Source organism: Canis aureus, chromosome 9, assembly GCF_053574225.1.
Source record: "Canis aureus isolate CA01 chromosome 9, VMU_Caureus_v.1.0, whole genome shotgun sequence".
Classification (NCBI taxonomy): domain Eukaryota; kingdom Metazoa; phylum Chordata; class Mammalia; order Carnivora; family Canidae; genus Canis; species Canis aureus.
Genome location: NC_135619.1, coordinates 72,201,577 through 72,222,205, shown reverse-complemented (window position 1 = coordinate 72,222,205; position 20,629 = coordinate 72,201,577). Strand labels below are relative to the sequence as shown.

General features: G+C 62.4%; 1 protein-coding gene across 9 annotated transcripts in view; it reads left to right on the top strand.

Moving 5' to 3' along the window:
- Positions 1–1,248: 1,248 nt before the first annotated feature.
- Positions 1,249–20,629, top strand: part of BEGAIN (brain enriched guanylate kinase associated) — a 44,329-nt gene continuing 24,948 nt past the window's right edge. For 3 of the 9 annotated variants that reach the window (XM_077910604.1, XM_077910601.1, XM_077910599.1), the window contains exons 1-2: positions 1,249–1,331; positions 19,443–19,471. In XM_077910604.1, coding sequence (XP_077766730.1) covers positions 1,290–1,331; positions 19,443–19,471 — 71 coding nt within the window. In that variant the 5' untranslated portion in view covers positions 1,249–1,289. Of the gene's footprint in view, positions 1,332–17,667; positions 17,875–18,293; positions 18,387–18,645; positions 18,798–19,442; positions 19,472–20,629 lie in introns of those variants that run through there. The other 6 variants (XM_077910609.1, XM_077910603.1, XM_077910608.1 and 3 more) reach the window with 4 other exon arrangements.

Below are 20,629 nucleotides of genomic sequence, written 5' to 3'. Positions count from 1 at the left end.
GTGGGGATGGTTGCCCAACCGTGTGTCTGTGCTTGATGCCACTGAACTGTACCCTGAAAAGCAGTTACAATGGCAACTACTATGTGTATTTTACCACAATGAAAAAAATGTATGAAGGATTCGTTGGCAGCTTTTTTATCTGCCACGTGCTCGGGAATGATACAAACACGTGTAAACTAGGAGCCCGTAGGTCCTGAGGGAGGACAGGAGTAAAGGGTGCGGGCTCTGCCACCTCTCCCCCCAACACACCGCTTCCCTTCGGGCCCCCCTCGGGCGTTTTCCTGGGTTCTCATGCTCCTGCTGCTGCTGCTGCTGCTGCTGCGCTGGCTGGGCTGGCAGATGTGCTCCCGGAGCTCTCAGGTCCTCAGGTCTGAGGCTGGTTCTTGAGGAGCTTCCAGCCTGTTTGGGGGGGCCCGTCAGGATCACCCTGCCCGCCGTCTCAGGGCGGAGAGGCGCTGGCTCATCCCACACCCGGGTTTCTCAGGGCCAGGACCGGGCGGCCTGCGGCTCTGCTGGGGGCAGGGCAGGGAGGGGCCCCACCTGGAGCTTCCCGGAGCAACACTGACCCTCGGGAGAGCTCGGAAGTGAGGGGGCTCCTCCCCCATCACTTGGCTGCCCCGGCCCAGGCGCCTGGAGGCGGCTGAGAAGGATGGCGGGAGGGGCCCCCGCGGTGACCCGAGGGAGCCACCGAGGTTGGGCGGGGTGGGGTGGGGCTGCGTGCGGCCGAGTCGGGGGCGGGGGCCGAGCGACGCCTCTGGTCCCCCCCCCCCCCCGCGGGCCCTACATCTGTAAAGCGCGAACTCCAGGAGCGCGGGATCTGGCCGCGCGCCCCGCGGGCGTTCCCAGGCCTGGGGCCGGGCTGGTATACAGCAGGTGTCCCATAAGTGCCGGGCGCGGGCGCGAGGGGCCCATTCAGTCTTTCCCTCGCGCATTCGTGCCTGGTTCCTCCGTCCCTCCCGCGCACCGGGGCGCTCCTCCATTCATGCGCTCCGCCATTCATGCCGCCCGCGTCCATTCACTCCCCGCCCGCCGCCGCCCGCGCCCCGCGCCCCCCGAGTGCGCCCCGGCCCGGCGCGGAGGGGGGAGCCGCGGACTGAGCCGCGGCTGCGCGGGGCCCGGGCTGGCGGGGAGCCGGGCTGGGGGCGGGGGGCGGGCGCTCCCTGCGGGAAGCCGGGGGGTGGGGGAGCCCCGGCCGCGCCGGCTCCGGGCGCGCTCGGCCGCGGCGGGGAGGGCGGCGGGGAGGGCGGCGGCGGCGGCGGGAGCGGGAGCGGCGCGGCTGCCCCGGGGCCATGTGGACGGGCGGTCGCCGGCCGGGCCGGCTGCGCCGGGCGGTGAGTACCTGCGCGCGCGGAGGGCGGGGCGGGCGCCTCCCACGCCGGGGCGGGCTCCGCTCGGCAGCCCCGCTCGGCCGCGGCCGGGGGGCGGCGGTGCTGCCGGGTCTCCGGGGCCGGGGGCGGGAGACCCGGACGCAGATGGGGGGGGGGGCGGCCGCTCCGGGGAGCCGGGCATCCCGGGCGGGGCGGGGCGGGGCCTCGGCCTCCGCGCGCGCCCCTGCCCGCCCCCCGCCGGCCCGAGCGCGCGTCCCTGCGGCGGGCGGGGGGCGGGGGGCGAGGACCTGGGGCCGCGGCCGGGCGCCGGGAGGCCTCGTCCCGCCCTGCGTAGGGGGCAGGCCCGGACCCGGCTCGGGGAGGCCGCCCCGGAGGCCGCGGCCGCTGCACCGCGCGCTGGCGCCGCGTGGGCGCGCGCCGGCCCGGGAGACCCCGCCGCGGTCCCGACCTGCCGGGCAGGTGCCGACATTGCCTTCGGCTACGAGCGAGGAAACTGAGGCCCAGGGCCGCTGTGCTGACGCTCCCACCCTCCCCGAGCCCCAGCGCGTCGGAGGGGAATTTCTGCCCCGGCGCTTCCGCTTCCTGCCTGGTTTCGAGGTGTTTCCTTCCTCGGCTGTGCCCCACCCCATCCCCCGTGTGGTGCCTCTGGGGCAGGCACGGCGTGGGCGACCTCCTGGAGCCCCCGAGCCCGCGGCAGGGGAGAGGGGAGGCACCCGGGAGTGAGTGGCGGGGCCGAAGGAGGAGCACCCGCACGTGGGTCCCGCACGGCGGGGGGCAAGGCCTTGGGGCTCGGCGGGGCAGGGTCGCCCTGGGCCACCCCTAGGGGTCACGGCGGGCCCCAGGCCCACCACCCACCAACCACAGCAAAGACCCTCCCCATCCCGCGGGGTCGGTGAGGACTGTGGGAGAGGCGCCCTGTGACCTGGGCTGTGCTCTCCAGCCGGGCCCAGCGTGGCACTGCTGGCTGGGGCAAGTGGCCGATGGAGGCGGCTCTGCCTGGCATCTGTGACGCGCAGGGCGGGGAGGCAGCAGCAAGGGCCCTGGCAGCGTCCCCGAAAACCCTTAATTTTCCCGACTCTCACTATAATCAGGGCGGCACAGAAAAGCAAGCACAGTGGCAGATGCAGCTTCTTCCCGGCTGCTCAGCACATTGCTGCTGGGCGAGGGGTGGCTGTGCCTCCGCGGAGGGCCCTCCCGAGCTACTGTCTCATATTTACAGCTCCCCGAGCTCTGGGCTCTGCTCATCCTCAGAACCTGGAGCTGTTCACACCTGGGATGCTGAGTGAGGAGGGTGAAGGCTGCCAGGAGCCTGTCTTAGGGGGTGGACTTGCCATGGGCTGAGGTGGGACGGGCGACGTTTCCAGGTCTGGGTGAGAACGGAGTCACCAGCAGTCTGTTAGATGATCTCCCATTCACTTGCAGGGACTGGGGCACAGAGTCTGGCACACGATGGTCGCCATTCATTGAACACCTACTATGTGCCAAGCCCAGTATTAGCCTTTTCATGCATCATCCCCACAACAGCACTCTGAGGGTATGCCCCTGGCCCTGCAGGCACTTGATGTTGAAGAATGAATGAATGAATGTGTGAAATGAGAGTAGCCCAGGGATCCATATCTTGTTTTGGAGACAGTCCACACATAGTTTCTCAAATCCCAAGAGGTAAAGTGGGAGGGCTGAGTCACAGCTGAACAGGTGAGGGTAGTGGAGGGTCAGAGGAGCAGCATGGGTCCAGGACCTAGGGGGTCAGAAGGGGGTCAGAACCAGGATCAGAAGAGGCTCAGTCCTGTTGGAGTTTGGAGGTCAAGGGCATGGCCATGGGGCAGGGGGAATCTCCCCTCAAAGCAGATAAAAGATTCCCAGGGACTAATTCAGGGCTGAGTGACCCCCGAGGCTCACTGTGCTGGGTTTAGAATTGTCCCTAGTGTCCCTCCCTGGTTCCCTCTCCTACCCTCTCCAGCCTGGTGGAAAGGCCTGGATAGGAATCTGGAATCTTGAGTTCCGGTTCCTTCTCTGCCACTGATTGACTATGTGACCTTCAAGCAAGGCCCTGCCCCTCTCTGGGCCTCAGCATCTAGCACGACACCTTTCACAGTCAATAGAGTCACTTCTGCCCCAGAGGAGGCACCAGATGGTAGCTGGTGGGAGTAGCGGACCAGAGCTGTCTCCATTGGTTCAATATTAGTGGAATGAGTGAGTAAGTAAGTGAATGAATTCTGTGTTCACCTAGCATACCCTCCCCATGCACCTGACTCTGCACAGGTAGAGAAGCAGTGTGCAGCAGGCCAAAAGGGACAGTGTGTGGACGGACAGTGATGGGAGGCGTACAGCAGGACAGATGGGTGGATGCATGAATAGAAAGTAGAGGGATAGATGGGTGGGAGCAGAAACTGATGGATGGAAGTGGCAGGATAGATAGGGATGATAGTAGGGATGTAAGGATAGATAGGGATGGATGGGTGAACGGATAAGGATACAGGACTGGATGATTAGAACAAGATATCAATGGATGGATACACAGGTGATAGATAGGAGGATGAATTTCTGATGCATGTGGCAAAACAGGTGGATGGGTGGATGGATGGATGGATGGAAGGATCTAAAACGGATGGACAGATGTCAACAGATGGATAGATGGATAAAAAGATGGATGGATACAGGAATACATGCCAGGATAGATGGACATGGGCATGAGAAAATGGATGGATACTGAACGGATTAGTCAATGCTTGCATGCTGGGACAGATGGATGGGCACTCAAATGTTAGTAAGATGAGGGATGTGGGAATGAACGGAAGGATGCATGAAGAATGGATGGATAGGTACGTGAGTGTATGTTAATGAACGCGTGGATACGGGCAGGGAAGGATGGATCAGTGCACAAATGCACACATGTCAATGGATGGATGCATCCATGGATGGGCAGGTGGATGATGGCTGTGAGATACAAGTAAAGAGGATGGATACATGGATGAATAGGTGATGGATGGATACAGGAATTAGAGAATTAGCAGGTGGGTGAGTACAGGTCAGCAGAGCACGTACAGGCATGGAAGGATGCACGAATGGGCACATTAACCGATGAATGGCTATAGGGATAGATGGGTTGAAGGCTGGTTGGTTGGATGGGTGGAGCATCTTGGTGTTCTAGATGCTGGTGTCTTGTTCACATGACCCCCAGTGCTCTGGCTCCATGAGAGCGTAGTGGGGAGGCTGCAGGGCTAGAGAGACAGAAGGGGGCCATTAAACCTCTCCAATTACGTGTTGTATGATGAAGTAGCTATGTAGGCTCTTGTGAAGACCCAGGGAGACCTCCTGGAAGGTTTGGATAGCTCAAGGGCACATCCCTTCTGAGGAAGAAAGGCTGGAGCAGCATCCAGAGTCCAGATGCTGATGGCACAGAGCATGTGCGTGGACACTGGGGACTCAGGACAGCTAAGGCCTGTGACTGCAATTTATTTATTTATTTATTTGAGAGAGTGCAGCCAGGGGGAGAAGAGAATATCCAAGCCGACTCCCACTGAGCGCAGAACCCCACATGAGGCTCAGTCTCACAACTCACGAGATCAGGACCTGAGCCAATACCAAGAGTTGGACACTTAACTGACTGAGCCACCCAGGCGCCCCTGCCCTCTAGGATTCTCAGGCCAGCAGGGAAATATCCAGAAACAAGGAGACAGGGTGGTTCAAAGTACAAGTATGAGAATTCTCAGACCCTCCAAGCCCTCCTCCGTGAAAAGGCAACGGTAATAGCAACTTCTGCACTGACATGAAGGGGAGGCCCCGGGAGGGGGCCTGCACTCCTGCCAGTGTTTTATTGCAGGACTTGGCCTATGGCAAGCCATGGCTATTGACCAGTGACCCTTCAGAGCCCAAGTCCTTCCGTGTGAAATGGGCTAGCAAATCCTAGTTTTGGTGAGGGTTACTAAGAGAATAAGTGAGGTGATGTTTGGAACCCTTAGTGGGTGTCCAGCATGCCCTGCCCATCCTGCAGGGTCCCACCAGCATCCTATAACCAGGTCTTCCTGCTCTGGCCCAAGAGGCAATGGGAAGTTGTGTCCCTCCTATCTCCAACCTCACAGAGGCCAGCTTCACACCCATGAGATCAAGGAGGGACCAGGCAGTGGTGGAAGTCCCTAGGGGGTCCTGGAGAGGAAATAGGGTGAGTACTTGAACTATAGGGTTCCCCTCCTGGGTCTGCAGTGTCAGAGCTGTGGGATCTTGGGCAAGTCACTCTGCCCACCTAAGACTCTGCTTCTTTTAGCATGAAACATAGTTCACAGCCATCCCACCTCACAGGCCTGAGTGAGGACTTGGGCCATGATGTGTGTGCATGCTGAGCATGGAGCTCGACACACAGTAGAGACTCAGGAAGTGGGACTGAAACAGCTGAGTCAAGAGGCTGGGGCCGCTATGCTAGGAGCTGTGAAGCCCTTTCAGGAGAGGCAGCCCAGGCTGCTGAGAGGTGAGCAGGCCCAGGATGCAAGCTTCGGCAGCCGGCAGCATCCTCTCGGGCCTCGGGCCCAGGCGGCAGAGAGCCAATGGGTTGTTATGACAACGGGAACTTGTCTGATGCAGCCGGCAACTCTAGGAGAAGCTCAGAGGACCAGCTGGCCAGAGTCCCTAGAACACTCTTGTGACCACATGTACACAGGGAATGGACACATTAGAGCCCTGTGCTCATGAGTCCTGAGGTCCTACTAGATGCCAGGCTCTGTGATAGAGGTGCCTAGCACATGTGTTCTCACACCGCTTCCTACCACTGTCCTTGAATGGGGCATCCATCTGCATGTGACACTGAAGGGACATGACTTGCCCAAGGTTCTGTTGGGGGTGTTGGAGAGGGACTTGACCTTGGGCCTGCTGCCTCCCACTGGTGATGGTAATAGTGATAGAGATGCTGATGGTGTTGGAGATGTTGATGGGGATGGGGATGGAGATGGTGATGAAAATGGAGATGATGACAGACATGGAGATGGTGATGGCGATGGTAGTGGTGATGGAGAGACAGTGATGGTGATGGAGATTGTGATAGTGATGATGGTGATGGGGAGATGGAGATGGTGAGGGAGATGGTGATATAAATGGTGATGGAGATGTTGATGGTGATGGTGATGGAGATGGTGATGGAGATAGGGATGATGATGGTGATGGTGAGGGACATGATGACAGTGATGGTGATGGAGATGGTGACAGAGATGGTGATGGAGATGGTGGTGGTGATGGTGATGGAGTTGGTGATGGAAATGGTGATAGTGATGGAGATGTTTAGAGTGATGGTGATCATGATGGTGATGGAGACCCCAATGGAGATGGTGATGGCTGGAGATCATGATGGCGATGGTGGTGCTGATGGTGATGAAAATGGAGTTGGTGATGGTGATGGTGATGGAGATGGTGAAGGAGATTGTGATGGAGATGGTGATTTTGACAGAGATGGTGATGGTGATGGAAATAGAGTTGATGATGGAGATGGTAATGGTGACGGACATGGTGATGGAGATGAGGATAGTGATAGAGATGGGGGTGGGACTAGAGATGGTGATGGAGTTGATGATACTGTTGGAGTTGGTGATAGAGATGGGGATGGAGATGGAGGTGCTGATGGTGATGGCGATAGAGATGAGTTGGTATAGGAGATGGTGGTGGTGATGGAGATGGTGATGGTGATAGAATTGGAGATGGAGATATTGATAGAGGTGGAAATTAATTGGCAATGGAAATCATGATGGAGATGGTGAAAGAGATGGAGATGATGATGGAGAGAGATGGTGGTGGAGATTGAGATGTGATGGGAATGTTGATGTTGGTGGTGATGGGGATGGTGATAGAGATGAGTTGGTTTAGGAGATGGTGGTGATGGAGATGTAATGGGGATGATGATGGGGATGGAGATGGAGATGGTGATCAAGTTAGTGATAGTGATGGAGATGTCGATGGTGATGGAGATGTTGCCGGAGATGGAGTTGCTGATGGTGATAGTGATGGAGATAAGTTGGTGATGGAGATGGTGGTGTAGATGGGGATGTGATGGTGATTATGGTGGTGATGGAATTGGTAATGGGGATGGTGATGATGATGGTGGTGGCAATAGAGATGGTGATGGTGATAGTGAAGGAGAGGAGATGGGGATGGAGATAGTAGTGGAGGTGGGGTTGCTGATGGTGATGGATATGAGTTGGTGATGGAGATGGTGATGGAGATGGTGGTGGTGATTGTGGTGGAGATGTGATGGGGATGATGATGATAGTGAAAGAGATGGCGATGTTGATGGTGATAGAGATGATGATGGAGATGGTGGTGGCATTGGAGATGATGATAGAGATGGTAGTGGTGGTGATGGGAATGGTGATGGAGATGATGATGGTGCTGGTGATGGAATTGGTGATGGTGATGACTATGATGATGGTGGTGGCAATAGAGATAGTGATGGTGAAGGAGAGGAGATGGGGATAGGAATGGTGGTAGTGGTGGAGTTGTGATAGTAATGAAGATAAGTTGGTAATGGAGATGGTGATGGAGTTGGTGATGAAGATGGTGATGGTGATGGAGATGGTGATGGTGATGGAGTTGGTGATGGAGATGGAGATCATGATAGAGATGGTGGTGATGGTTGTGGTGATGGCGATGGTGGTGATGGAGATGTGATGGAAATGTGATGGTGATGGAGATGGTGATGGAGATGGTGATGGGGCAGGGGCTGGATGGCTTCTGCTGAGGGGGTATCCAGCTGTTAAGGGGTGGCCATCAGGGGACTGCAGGGCTGGGGTGATGCTTGGCTTTCTAAGACCCTGAGATCCCTGCCACCTCCCCAGTTCTCAGCCCCAGAAGAGGTCCACTCCTGACTACTTATGAGAACCTACTGTGGTGGACCTAGGCCTGTGTGGAGAGTGAGGACAGAGCAGAGCTTGCATTCCTAGGGGACACAGAGAATAAACAAATGATGGCACACATACCCCTGGCAGTTGGGGGCTGTGCTATGAGAAAAGCAGGAGGGACAAGAGGCTATTGCAAGGGGACCTGATCTGATCTGGGGTCTGCAGGGTGACAGGCTGTTGCCTGGGGCCTTGAATTTAAATGGGAATTAGGTAATGAGACAGAGGGAAAAAGAGAGGGGGGGAGAATGATTCTGGGGGAGGGAACAGCACATGCAAAGGTCCTGAGACCAAGTAGAGCTTAGCACATTCAGGAACTTGATGGAAGTTCCAGAGGGCCGTTCAGGGAGGGAAGACCCCTCAGTGTCTCTAGAGAAGACACCGGACTGGCAGGGCCTTGCAGGGCGTATGAACAGGTGACATTGTCTGGTTATCTGGTCTGTGAGTTTTCAAGTTCATACTGCTGTGTTTGTGGGATGGACCAAGCTGGATCAGCATAGGATCGGGGGGCTCCAGGGAGGGGCGATTCCAGGTGAACAGGTGAGCACACACAGTGGCATCTGGGACCAGTAAGGTGATGTTGGGGATGAAGGGATGTGGTCAGGTCTGAGAGAAGCTGCCTTGCCAGAGCCTGCCGGTTGGCGGGGGAGGGAGGGGATGGGGAGAAGGAGGGGTCCAGGCAGCTCCCATGGAGCTGAGCTCATGGAGCTTTTCAGACATTCAGTTGTAGGTGCTATGGGGCATTCAGAGAGTGTCCAGTGAGTCCAGGAAAGAAGGGGTCCCTAGCACTTGATATGAGACATCTAGGCACCGCCAGTGGGCAGGGGCCTCAGGTTCACAGCCGTGAGTAGGCACTGCCAAGGGAGTCAAGGCCATGCTCTGAGCAGCACCAGAAGCCCAGATGGTGGTAGTGGGCACCAGCTGGCCAGCCAAGGGCCTGGGGCTGCCACCCCCTAGCAAGACTTCCTCTGATTCATGCAGGTGCACCCCAGGAATGCGTCCTGCCTCCTGTCTTCCTGAGATGCCCAAGGCAGGCACATCTCCTTCCACACGGGAGAAAGCACCCGGGCCTGACCTCTGGCCTTTTATCTGGGTTAATCTCCTCCATTCTACTCCCCCATTCTACTCTCCCAATTAAACGTCCTGACCCAGGACAGCCTGGGTCCTCGTGTGCCAAAGGCTCTTTCCTCTTTGCATTATCAGCCACTATTCCTTGCCTTATCCCCTGTGTATTTTTTTATTTTTAGATTTTTATTTATTTATTCATGAGAGACACAAAGAGAGGCAGAGACACAGGCAGAGAGAGAAGCAGGCAGCCTGACGTGGGACTCGTTCCCAGGACTCCAGGATCACATCCTGGGCCGAAGGCAGGTGCTAAACCGCTGAGCCAGCCAGGGGTCCCCTCCCCTGTGTATTGTTGAGGGATTGCACACAGCCGCTAGTAACAGAGACGGATATAACCAGAGCACAGATAAGACGGGGGGTTATTTCCCCCAAGTTAAAGCACCAAAGGCAGGTGGTCCAGGGCTGGTGTGATGACCCCGTGGTCATCAAGAACCCAGGTTCCCTTTATCTTTCTGCTCTTCCGTTCTTCGGATATAGGTTCTGCCGCAAGTTTGCCTCGTGGTGCAATGTCACTGCAACGGCCCCAACCATCACTTCCATGTTCCAGTTAAGGAGCAGGAGGGTAGGGATCGGCAGCAGAAGCAGCACATGCAAGCTGTGTGATCCCTTTTAAGGAGCTCTGCCGGCAGTCACGCCCAGTAACTTCTGTTTATATCTCCTTGGCTACCCCTTGGCTGCGAAATGCAGTCTTTTAGTGGAGTATCTCGCCTTCCGGAATAAAAGGATTCCTTTACTGAGGACGAATAGGAGAACAGTGGGCAACCGGCAGCATCCACCAGGCCCTCCTGTGTTGCGGAGTCAGTGGTGTTCTAAAGTCCCCTTCTGCGGGCCCCGTGCTCACTCCTTGCGGCCGCGGTCCCAGCCGTCCCTGTGCCACCTGCCCCTCGTACCCGACACCGCACCTGGCAGAGGTGAAGGGAGTGAGTGGAGCGTGTGAGGCCCAGCCCCGCCCAGCCCCGCGCTCCCCGTACACAGCAGGCGCTCAGGCCGCGCAGGCAGGGCAGGCGCAGGGCTCAGGACATGACCTTCGCTGTGGCACTCTCTAAGCCCTGAGGCCCAGCTCCGGGTCGGGGAGAATCAATCCAGGGGGCGGGAGCCCCCCTGCCACGTGCTGTCTGGATCGATGGGCAGGCGGGCATTCAGCTGATCGCTCTGGCCAGTGAGGGACGAGTGGCCGTGACCCCTCCCCGCTGCCACCAAGAGGGTGTGGGGACCCCAGTCCCGTGGGAGGAGAGAAGTTGGGGTGCGGAGGCGCTCGGACAGGCTTGACCTTGGACTGACCAAGGAGGATGCTCTCGGGGGCCGACTCCCAGGACCGGGGCCCCGACCCCAGCAGCCCCGGGCAGGATGGCCACGGCTCCGTGTCGCGGCCCAGGGCCGAAGCCCCGGGGACCGAAGCGCGCAGAGAGGACCCCCACGGCCGCCCACCGAGTCCCGGTCTCGGCTGGCACCCCGAGGGCCGCCGGACGCGCTGCCCCAGCTGGGCCGCTCGGCCGGGCCGGGAGGAGGCACCCGCGGCCCCCCCGGGGCCCCCCGACCCCGGCAGCAGGGCTGCCAGCGGCCCCCTCGCCCGGCTGGGCCTCCGCCGAGAGGCCAGGCTGCCTTTCTCCAGATTCCTGGATGAGGTCACCGTGCGCGTGCTGGACCCTGGGACCCTGGAGGCCTTCCGGGGGCCCAGAGGCCGCAGCCCGGAGCCCCCCGCTGGGGATCGAGGCCCAGGCCCCGCCCAGGAGCCCCTCGCAGGAGCTGCGGCCCCGGAGAAGAGCCTGGCCCTGAGCCCGCCGCCGTCCTCAGCTGCGGCTGCCTGCAGAGCGGGGCCGGGCCGGGCCGCGGACACCGGGGAGGCTCGCGTGGGCAGCGGCAAGCTTGGGGGCCAGGCTGCCTCCCCCCGGAAGCCTCCAAGCCGGGTGAGTCTCCGCCTCAGCCCATCCTCCAGCAGGCCGCTGGGCAGAGGTCCGCTGCGGTCCCCTCCCTCCTCCCACGGGTCCTCTCCGGGAGCCCCGCTGACCCCCTCCGAGGCCCCTCATCACGCCCCTCTTATAAGACCTGTAACGGGCAAGACCTTAAGGACCAAAAGAACGAATCTCTAAGGTGAAATTTCTGGCTTGGGGTGAGCAGAATAATGCTGACCCCAGTGCACAGGAGCCAACAATACTGACAACAGTAATAATATCCCCCCCTCTGTGGCAGAGGCCTCCGTGTTTTACCGCCGGATTTCGTGAGGTTACCCCTTTGAATATTCGAACCTCAGACACCTCCACGTGAGGTACTGTGTCACTGTCCTGTCGGGCAGATAGGTGGCCCCGTGTCCTTCGCTAATTCCCCCGTTTTGTAGAACTGGAAACTGAGGCTCTGAGAGGCTGCCGCTTGCCCCAGGTCCCATGTCCCATGGGGAGTCTGGGCTAGGACCCAGGTCTTCAAATCTCAGTGCAGGTGTCCTCCTCGGCACCCCTGCACCCACACACACCCTGGCCGCATAGAAGGGTAGAAAGCTGCCCCGGGGACATAGTTCTGCAGAGCAGCACCCCATGCACGTGCACGCTTCCTCGGGTTGACCACTTTCCCCCAAACCAACCGTGTCCCCGGGGGCCAGGGTGGGGTTTTATGGGCTCTTGAGGACATTGCCCCATCTGGACTTCTCCAGGTGCGGGACCGAGGTTGTTCTCTGCCCCACTCCGGGAGGTTGGTGCCATCGTTATGCTCCCATTGTCCGGGGGAGGAAACTGAGTCTCAGGCCATGCAGGAGACCCAGGCAGTGTTAACCTGTCCCTCTGCCCCTCTGCTCCTTGGCGTCTCTTGCCGACACCCACCCCACTGCCGCCCCCAGCGACCTGTGTCTTTGTCCCGGGACGGCCGGAGGCAGCATGGCTGGTAGGGAGTCCTGGCCCTTCCCCTGTGGCTGCTGGGTCAGCTGCACCCAGCTCCGCCTGGGAGCTCTCAGCTTGCAGTAGACTCAGCTCAAGGATCCACTGCCTGCAGGTGACCTGGACGGGTCACCCACCCCCTCTGGACTTCGGGGTCCCGGGCCATGAAAAAAAAGGCAGGAATGATCATGATTCTTCTTTTGCCTTGTCACAGGGAAAGCATCCAACAGGTGCCCGATACGCATCCTGGCCCCTGCCTGCCCACAAGGGCCTGGCAGTCTGCGACCCCCGCCTCTGTGCCACTCTGAGCCCTGCACACAGAGCAGCCCTCTGGGGACGTGGGGCCCTGCGGGAGCCCCAAGACGCCCAGGCCTCTGGAGGGTTCTGTCTCAAGGCTCCTCACACATGCCTCCTCCAGGCAGGAGGGGACTGCCAGGCAGCACAGGGCTGTGGGGACCAGGTGGGGGCCAGCAGTGGGTGCCAGGGAGCAGGGCTCCATCCGGAGGCGCAGGGAGTGTCCTTCCCCAGGGAGGGGGAGGGGGCAGCAGCCTTCCCCACCCCCCCACCCCCAGGGCCATATCACATGGCAGCGAGCACCTGCTCTGGGTCCCCTCCAGCGTCACATCAAAGACTCAAAATAGGTAGGTCAGAGAGACAGCAGGATCAGGCCGGTTTCCCGGAGCAGGAGCAGGGGCAGGAGCAGGCTCAGAGGCTCAGACGAGCGCAGCCCTCCGTGTCCTCGTGGCGTGTGGGGGCGGGAGGACTGGAGGCCGCCTGGCGCACAGTAGGAGTTCAGTCCCTGGCATGAGGATGGTGATGGAGGTTGTGACGCCGGTCCCTCTGCTGTGTGTCCCCTGCCCTCCCAGCCCTGACGGGCCTGTGTCCCCAGAGCTATTCCCAGGGTGGGGCTGGAGCTTTAGGAGAGCAGGGCTGACCCCTGGCCTCCATCCTTTTTTGAAAAGCTCTTTTTTGAGGATAATGCCTGGAGTTTCACCACGAACAGCTCTGGGAGGGAGCTACAACCAGGGGAGGGCCCTGGGTTTTAGTCCGGCCTCTGTCCCCCTCTGTCCCATCTGGCTGCGTGGCTGTGGGTGGCCCTGGTCCTCCCCTTCGTTGTCTAGCAAACGAAGCCCCTGGGGAAGGCCTCCGAGCCCTCCAGCTCTGCTACCCACGGGCCTAATGACAGCACGAATGACTCCAGCCAGCCAATTCCTGAGGTCAGGGGAGCGCAGGAGGTACGGGGCCAGGGTCAGGGAAGGAGAGGCAGGCCGGGGGCTCTGAAGTAGCCCAGGCGCGGCTGTGACAAGACCCCTGATGCCAGGCCCAGGTGTCCCCAGCTCCTGCCTCTGGGGCTGTCCCACTGAGTGGCCTCCGCAAGTCATCCGCCCTCAGGCCTCACACTCCCCATTGTCTAGCTAAGCTGTCGGTGAGGTAGGTGTGGACAGAACCTCTCCCCAGTGGGAGCCCCCCTGCGAGGTGCTTCTGGGGGGGGCAGCTGCTTCCCAGCTCCCCAACTGTTGCCACGTGGGAATGTGGGCCGGAGTTGCCAGATCTTGCAAATTTTCAGTAGAAGCCAAAAATATGGAATTTAAAATGTAAACTCTCCCAATTTTTAAATGTTGGCTCAAATGTTTTTAAAAAAATTTTTTAAACCTCTTGCAGGCCAAATACAACATGCTGGTAAGCCAGATTTAGCTCTGGAGGCCAGCTTGCAGCCGCACTCGGCTGGGAACCCGAGGCCCTGCCTGAGGCTACTCGCGGAGCCATGAGGCAGGGTGGGGAGTGGGCCGCGGCACCCCGCGGCCTGCCCGGTCCTCTGGAATCTTCTGGAATCCCAGGGAGGAGGACACTCCCGGCCCTATCTGGGGACAGCAGCACCTAGCCGGGGCCTGAGTTCAGGCCCCCGACTTGCTGAGGGACCTGAAGCCAGCTTCTTACCCGCCACATGGTCTGCGAGGGCCTGCCCTGCCCCCTTTGCGGGTGACCCCCCTCTCCTACCTCCCTCCGCTCCCTTCTCTGGGGGCCTCGGCTGGCTCCAGCCCTCCCTGAACCCTGACTTGAAGAGCACCCTGCCCCCCAGCCCTACTCCTCCGCTGCTGGGACTTGTAGTGCTGCGCGTACCCCGCCACTCCCAGAGGCACAGCCCCTGGACCTGTGCGCCCGCCCCCTTGGTGACGTCCTACCACAACGTCTGTCACCTCTGGACCCTTCCAGCCGCCTCGGCAGCTATCGGGGCACCTGTCCCCTGGCCCGTGAGACACCTCCCTGCTCCCCACTTAGGACCAGATGCTCCCAGACTCCCCGGGCCCCCCATGCCCAGAGCTGCTGCTCCCGCCAGCTCCCCAGTCTCTGCTCGGTGTCATCCTGACCTCCTCCCAGTGCACAGCCCCAGCCTTCCCTCCTTCTCAGCAGAGGGGGCTGCAGGGGCTGTGCTGACATCCCCTGTAATCTGCATCCCATGGACAAGGTCAGCACCGTGAGGCCACAGAACTTCCTCTGGTTTGTTCTCTGCCGAGTCCCCTAGAACAGGGCTCACCGTCAGTGTTTGTTGAGTGAATGCAAGAAGGCATGTAAAGCATCTTAGAAGGCTGTCCAGCCCGGATGATTAAATTCAAAGGCTGGCTCTCCAGAGGAGCCCTATCCCCGAGACAGTCCCTTACACATGGCTACCTTGTCACTCACAATGTCCTTTGAAAATTTTCCATGTGCCCTAGTTGAGGGATTGAGCTCAGAGAGGTTGAGAGCCTTGCCAGAGGTCGCACAGCTGTGTAGGAGGCCCGAGTCTTCATCAGTGGGAGGTGGGTGACCCCTGTGGTAGCCGCACCCGGGAATACTATCCCCCTGTGCCCCCTCCACCTTGTTCAGCTTGTTTCCTCCCCTGGGGGCAGAAGTCGGGTAGCAAGATAAGGGGGAGACTGAGGAAGCCAGAGCCGCAACTGGATTTACAGAGACACCGAGGTGAAGCACTGGGGTCAGAGCCTGGGAGGCCAGCCCCCAGCCCCAAGGGAGGGCAGGGACTGGCCCAGGGTCACACGGTGCGTCAGAGGCAGAGCTGGGACCAGAACCCAGGCTCCCTGGGTCCCAGACCTGGCTCTCAGCACTGAGCAGGCCCGTCCCTGGATGGGACTCACTTTCCTTCTCTCTGTATTTCCGAAACAGAAGGATTTGGAGGGGGCATGGGCAGCCAGATGGTCCAGTGGAGGAGTCACGCCCTGGCTGGTGGGAGGGAGGTGTGGAGTGGAGACCCACGTCCTCACAGGGGCTCCCTCGGCAGGACTCTGTGCAGATGTGCCCTTGGGGTCAGGTGCCACCCACTTGGGGGTGGGCACGGGGTGGTGAGTGAGGGATAGGAGCCCCGAGGGCAGGAGGGCGCTCAGGGTGCGGAGCAGGTGCCTCTGGGCATTAAGAGCGACTTCAGTGGTTCGGGTGTCACCATCTGCCACTGGAGGCCCTCCGTGCCAGGCCCTGGGGTTAGAGACACAGTGGCAGAGACCGAGGGCCCTGCCGTAGGGGTCTCATTTATAGGACAGGGGCAAGGCGGGCAGGCAAATGACCAAGGAGGAGGAGTCCAAAGAGGGCTGCTTCAGTTGGGTCACCAGAGAAGGAAAGCACTGGTCCTGCAAGATCTGGGCCGGAGCCTCTCAGGTGGAGGGAAGGAGTGCAAAGGCCCTCAGGCCGGAGCCAGTTGGGTGAGCTTGGGACCAGCAAGGTGGCCGGAGTGGCTGATGTGGGCCAAGTAAGGGGCAGGTCGGAGGTGAGATCAGAAGGTTAGGCAGACTTGCCTCCCTTCGTCGCCTCTTGGGAGTGCCTACTCTGTGCCAGTCACTGTGCCCAGGGGCCCCTGGGAAGGTGGCATCCCGAGGAGGGGCGGTGTTGTAGACCAGCACGGGCAAAGACAGAGAGCAGCTGGGCTGAGGCAAGGGCGTGTGGCCTACAAGCAGGGCTCATGGGATGTTTTAGGGAAATAAAGGTGGCTGCTGGGCCGGACCCCCGGGAGGGGACAAGGTCACAGTATGCGGCAGGAAGAGGCACGGGGGGCCACGCATGAGGAAGGGAGTGTCCTGAGAAGAGCACTGGGATCCCGCTTGCCTGCAGGGCCCTGGAGGGGCCGGAGGGGCCCTGCGGGTATTTCCTGTCCCATCACTTCGCCCTGCAGATGCTGAACGTTCCGCGGGCCCCTCATACAGTCCCCAACCATCCCTGCCCTCCTCTGTAATGGAGCCACCACCTCTGGCCCGAGACCCAGGCAGTCCCCGTGTTCTGCTCTACCCAGCCCAGCAGGCGGGCCTTGGCTTACTCTAGGTGACTTTGAACACGCCCGTTTCATGCTTTGGTCTTGTTTTTCTCATCTGTAATAGGGGCATCTCAGGAATATCCCCAAATCCTGTGGTTATGAGTTGCAGAGTTGCAACTTGAACGCGGGACTCAGGCCCCAATACCAAAACCATTGCCAAAGGCATAGCACCTCCCCACGGGGCTGGTCTCACTGCCCGCCCTGCTCCCCAGCCGCGTACACCTGTGACTGCCCATCACATGTGCATCCAGAGCTTTGCACAAGATCCCAACCCCGAGGGAGGTGCCAGGCTAGCCCCTGGGAAGGGCCCTGCCCCAGGGAGTGGGCATCTGGAATGGAGACCCACACCCAACAACTCCACTGGGTCTCCCCGGAGGGCTGCCTGGTGGAGGTGACCTTTAAGGCAAGGGCACAGGCACCAGGTCTGGAGAGATTTTGAGACATCGCGGAATGGTCAGAGCCAGGCTTCAGGGTCTGGGATAGCGGAGTGAAGGAAGGCGCGCCAAGGTGCCAGGGCGAGCCACACACTCCCCCTTTCCTCACCAGCCTTCCTGCCCTGCCCCCAGGCGCCAAGGCAACTCAGCAGCCTCTCCTAACACTCCTTGGGGCAGAAATTCCCAGGCAGACCTTTTAGAAGAGCTGAAACATTCAACATAAATAATTAATGCTAGATTTTTAAAATTAAATTTTAATACAGTCTTATTAATTTCAGACAAACTCCCTGGCAGGTCATTCACTGTGAGCGATTGAGACAACTGGAGACATCTGAGGGGTACCCCTAGCCTTTGGGGGGAGAAGGGCCTCTCTCTGAGGGCTGGCTTCCTGGCCATCTCTGGCCTTTGCTTTCCTCATCTGTAAAATGGGAGAGCCTGCTTCCCTGCAAGAAGTGGGGGGGGGGGGGCACGGATGTGTAGGGCGCGTGTGCAAGCATCCATCCTGGCCATTCCGCGGAGGGGGGACTCCCAGGACAGGGGCAGGGGTTTCCTTTCTCAACCACCAGCCCCCAGAGGGCAGGGCTCACCTCATTGGCCGCCCCCTGCCACCAGCAAGAACTTAGCCCAGACCTAGTGAACGGGTGAGAAGGCGCTGGTGGCCGAAGGAACGCTTGGACTTTTTGGGTTGGGTGTGAACCCGGGTGGGGCTGACCCCGAGGAAGCCCGGCTCCTCCCACCCCGCGCGGGCCCCGCGGAGGCCCGGCCTGCTGGGTGCTGGGGGTGCCCCGGGAAGGGACAGGGCGCCCGCCTGGAACTCACGGCCAGAGAGAGGGAAGAGGCAGGAAGAGGCACGCGGGAGTGGCGCGGGGTGCGGCGTGCAGTGCCCGCGGTTATTGAGCGCCTGCTGTATGCCGGGATCTGGCGTGCCGGGGCGGTCATGGGGCCCCGGGGAAGGTGGGCCCGGGGGAGGCAGGGGCTGGGGAGGCACCGGGCGGGCAGCCAATCCTCTGTCCTTGGGGGAGGAGGCTATCTGCAGGGGTCTGGGCGCGTGGTCCCCGACAACTTTCAGAGCGCGCGGTGCGCCGTGCGCGGGGCCAGTCCGCGCCCCCCGGAGCCTTTCTCCCAAATTCCTCCCCCCACCGCCGTCCGCAGCCGCCGCGCTGAAGGGCAGCCGAGCGCCCCGCCGCCCCCCCCTGCCCCCAGGCCCGGCTCGCAGGTGAGCAAGCAGGCCCGCGGGGTCCCGGGAGGGCCTGCCCCAGCGCCCGCGGACGTGGCGGCCCGGCCCGGCCGAGGCCCCGGCCCGGCCCGGCCTCCTGCTCGGCGCCGCTGCCCGGGCTGCGCCCTCGCCCGGCGGGGCGGTGGGGGAGGCGGCGTGGGGCCCGGACCGGAGCGGAGCGCGCTCCCGGCGGACGCGGCGGCGGCGCCCGGAGCGAGGGGCCGGGATGGGCAGTCATCAGTCTTCCCAGGTGTGTGCGCGGTCCCTGCGCTCGGACCCCCGTGCCCCTCTAGGGCCGTCACGGCCGGGGACAGCGGGGGACGCCCCCGGGAGCCCGCCCCGCCCCGCGCCGCGCCCGCGCCCCCCGCCCCGCGCAGGAAGTGCGGTGCCGCCCGCCGGCGCCCGCAGGGTTAACGCGCGCGGGTGGGGCCGGGCCGGCGCCCAGGGGGGCCCGGCCGAGCGGGGCTGGGCAGGGAGGGTCTGGGGCGCGCGGGCGGCTCTGCGCAAGCCCGGCAGGGAGCCCCGCCGGCGGGCCGGGCGCGCGGGGGTTAATCCCTCGGGCCCGGGAGGGGCGAGCCAGGCCCGGAGCCCCGGAATCCCGCGGCGGCGGGGTCTCCGCCCCAGGAGTCCGCGGTCGCAAATGCCGTCCCCCTCGGATCGCGTGAGTGTCGGGTCCTGCGGCCCCGGAGGCTCCCGATTCCCGGATTCGAACATCCTCCGACCGGGAGATTTCTGCGATTCCGGGCTCGGCGTCCTCCGGGAGGGAGCGCGGGGCCGGAAGGGTTAACGGGCGGGGCGGCGGCCGCGGGAGCGTTAACGGGGCCGGGCCGGGCCCCCCTTCCTCGGGCGAGCCCGGGATCGCCCCGGCCCGGCGCCTCCAACCCCCGCCGCCCCCCGGGGGGCGTAACTCGGGGCCGGGGCGCGCGGTGGCCGGGCGGGCTCACCTGTTACTCGGCCGCGGCCCCGCGCGCCCCCGGAGTGTCGGGCGGGCGGCCGGGGCGCAGGAGCCGGGGCGCAGGAGCCCGGGGCGCAGGAGCCGGGGCGCAGGAGCCGGGGCGCAGGAGCCCGGGGGGCAGGAGCCCGGGGGGCAGGAGCCGGAGCGCAGGAGCCCGGGGGGCAGGAGCCGGGGCGCAGGAGCCCGGGGGGCAGGAGCCAGGGGGGCAGGAGCCGGGGCGCGCGGGCCGGGCCGGCCGCCCACCGAAGCGCGGTGCCCCCCGCCGCCCGCCTTGCCCGCCGTGCCCGCCCCTCCCGGCCGCGCGGAGCGCACGCCTCCTGCCTGCTGACCCTCTCCTTTGGTTTCTCGCAGGCCTCTGCCGCAGACATGGAGAAACTCAGGTGAGTGCGGCGGCTCCCGGGCCGGGGCGGGGGGCGCGGGGCGGAGGGCGCGGGGGGTGCGGGTGCGCGCGCCGCGAGACAATGGGGAGCCCCGCGCGGGGGCTCCTCGGCCCGGGCCGGGGCTGCGGCCCCCCCGTGCCCCCCCGTGCCCCCCGCGACCCTCCGGGCTTCCGCGCCTCCCCCCCCCGCCCCGCCCCCAGCTGACAGTTGCCTGGATCCGAGCTTTTAAGTTTCCGCCTGGTGGGGGCGGGGCGGGGGATGGCGTCCTCGCGGTGGCCACCCGAGGCGGCGCGTCCTGGAGCCATTTTGGGGGAATCCCGCGAGTCTGGGGAGTGTCCCCTGCGGCCTCCCTCCCGGCGCTAAACTTCCAGCCCCCGTGGACTCCCCCGGGCTTCCCGGGAGGCGGCCGGGGCTCAGCCGATGGGAATATGCACGGCTTCCCCCTCGACGTCCCGCCCCTGACCCCACTCCGGGCAGCCCTCGGGTGTCTTCCTTCCGGAGTCTGAGCCAGGTCGTGTGGGCAGCAGGCCCGGCTCCAGGCTTCAGCACCCGCCGAGGGCCAGGGGGTCCCCTGACCCCTCCTCCCCGGCCTGGCGCGGTGTCGGGCGCTCACATCCCCTGAGGCTGGGAGCCAGCAGAGCCCAGGCTCCTTCTGGGACATGCCCCACTGGCTCGGGGACAGAGCCCCGGGGCCCTCCCAGCAGGCCCGGACCCTCTGGGCGGTGGCTCCGTGCGGAAGGCCCAGGTGGGAGCCCGGGACAGGTGGGCTCGCAGAGGCGGCTCACTGGATGCTCAGAGCAGGGCCATCTCCTGGCCACTGAGCTGGAGTGCAGCCCTGCCTTGTGGGTCCCGCCGGGCAAGGACACAGTTGTCCTGGGCTCGGGGGAGGGGGCCAGTCTCAGATCAGAGGAGCTCAGATCCAAAATCCGATGTTCAGTCAGGCCCGCCTTGTCACGATCAAGGTCCAGGTGGGGCCAGGGAGGCCCCAGGAGCCACAGCCCTGGCTGTGGCCATGCAGACGAGCGTAGGCCTCTGACCTCAGGCCCGGGCCCTCCTCAGGACCCCATGTTGGCTGTCATCTCACCAGTATCCCCACCTGGGATGGGTCCCATGAAGAAGGGGACACTACTTAACTCAGCTGGGGCTTGCAGGAAAAGG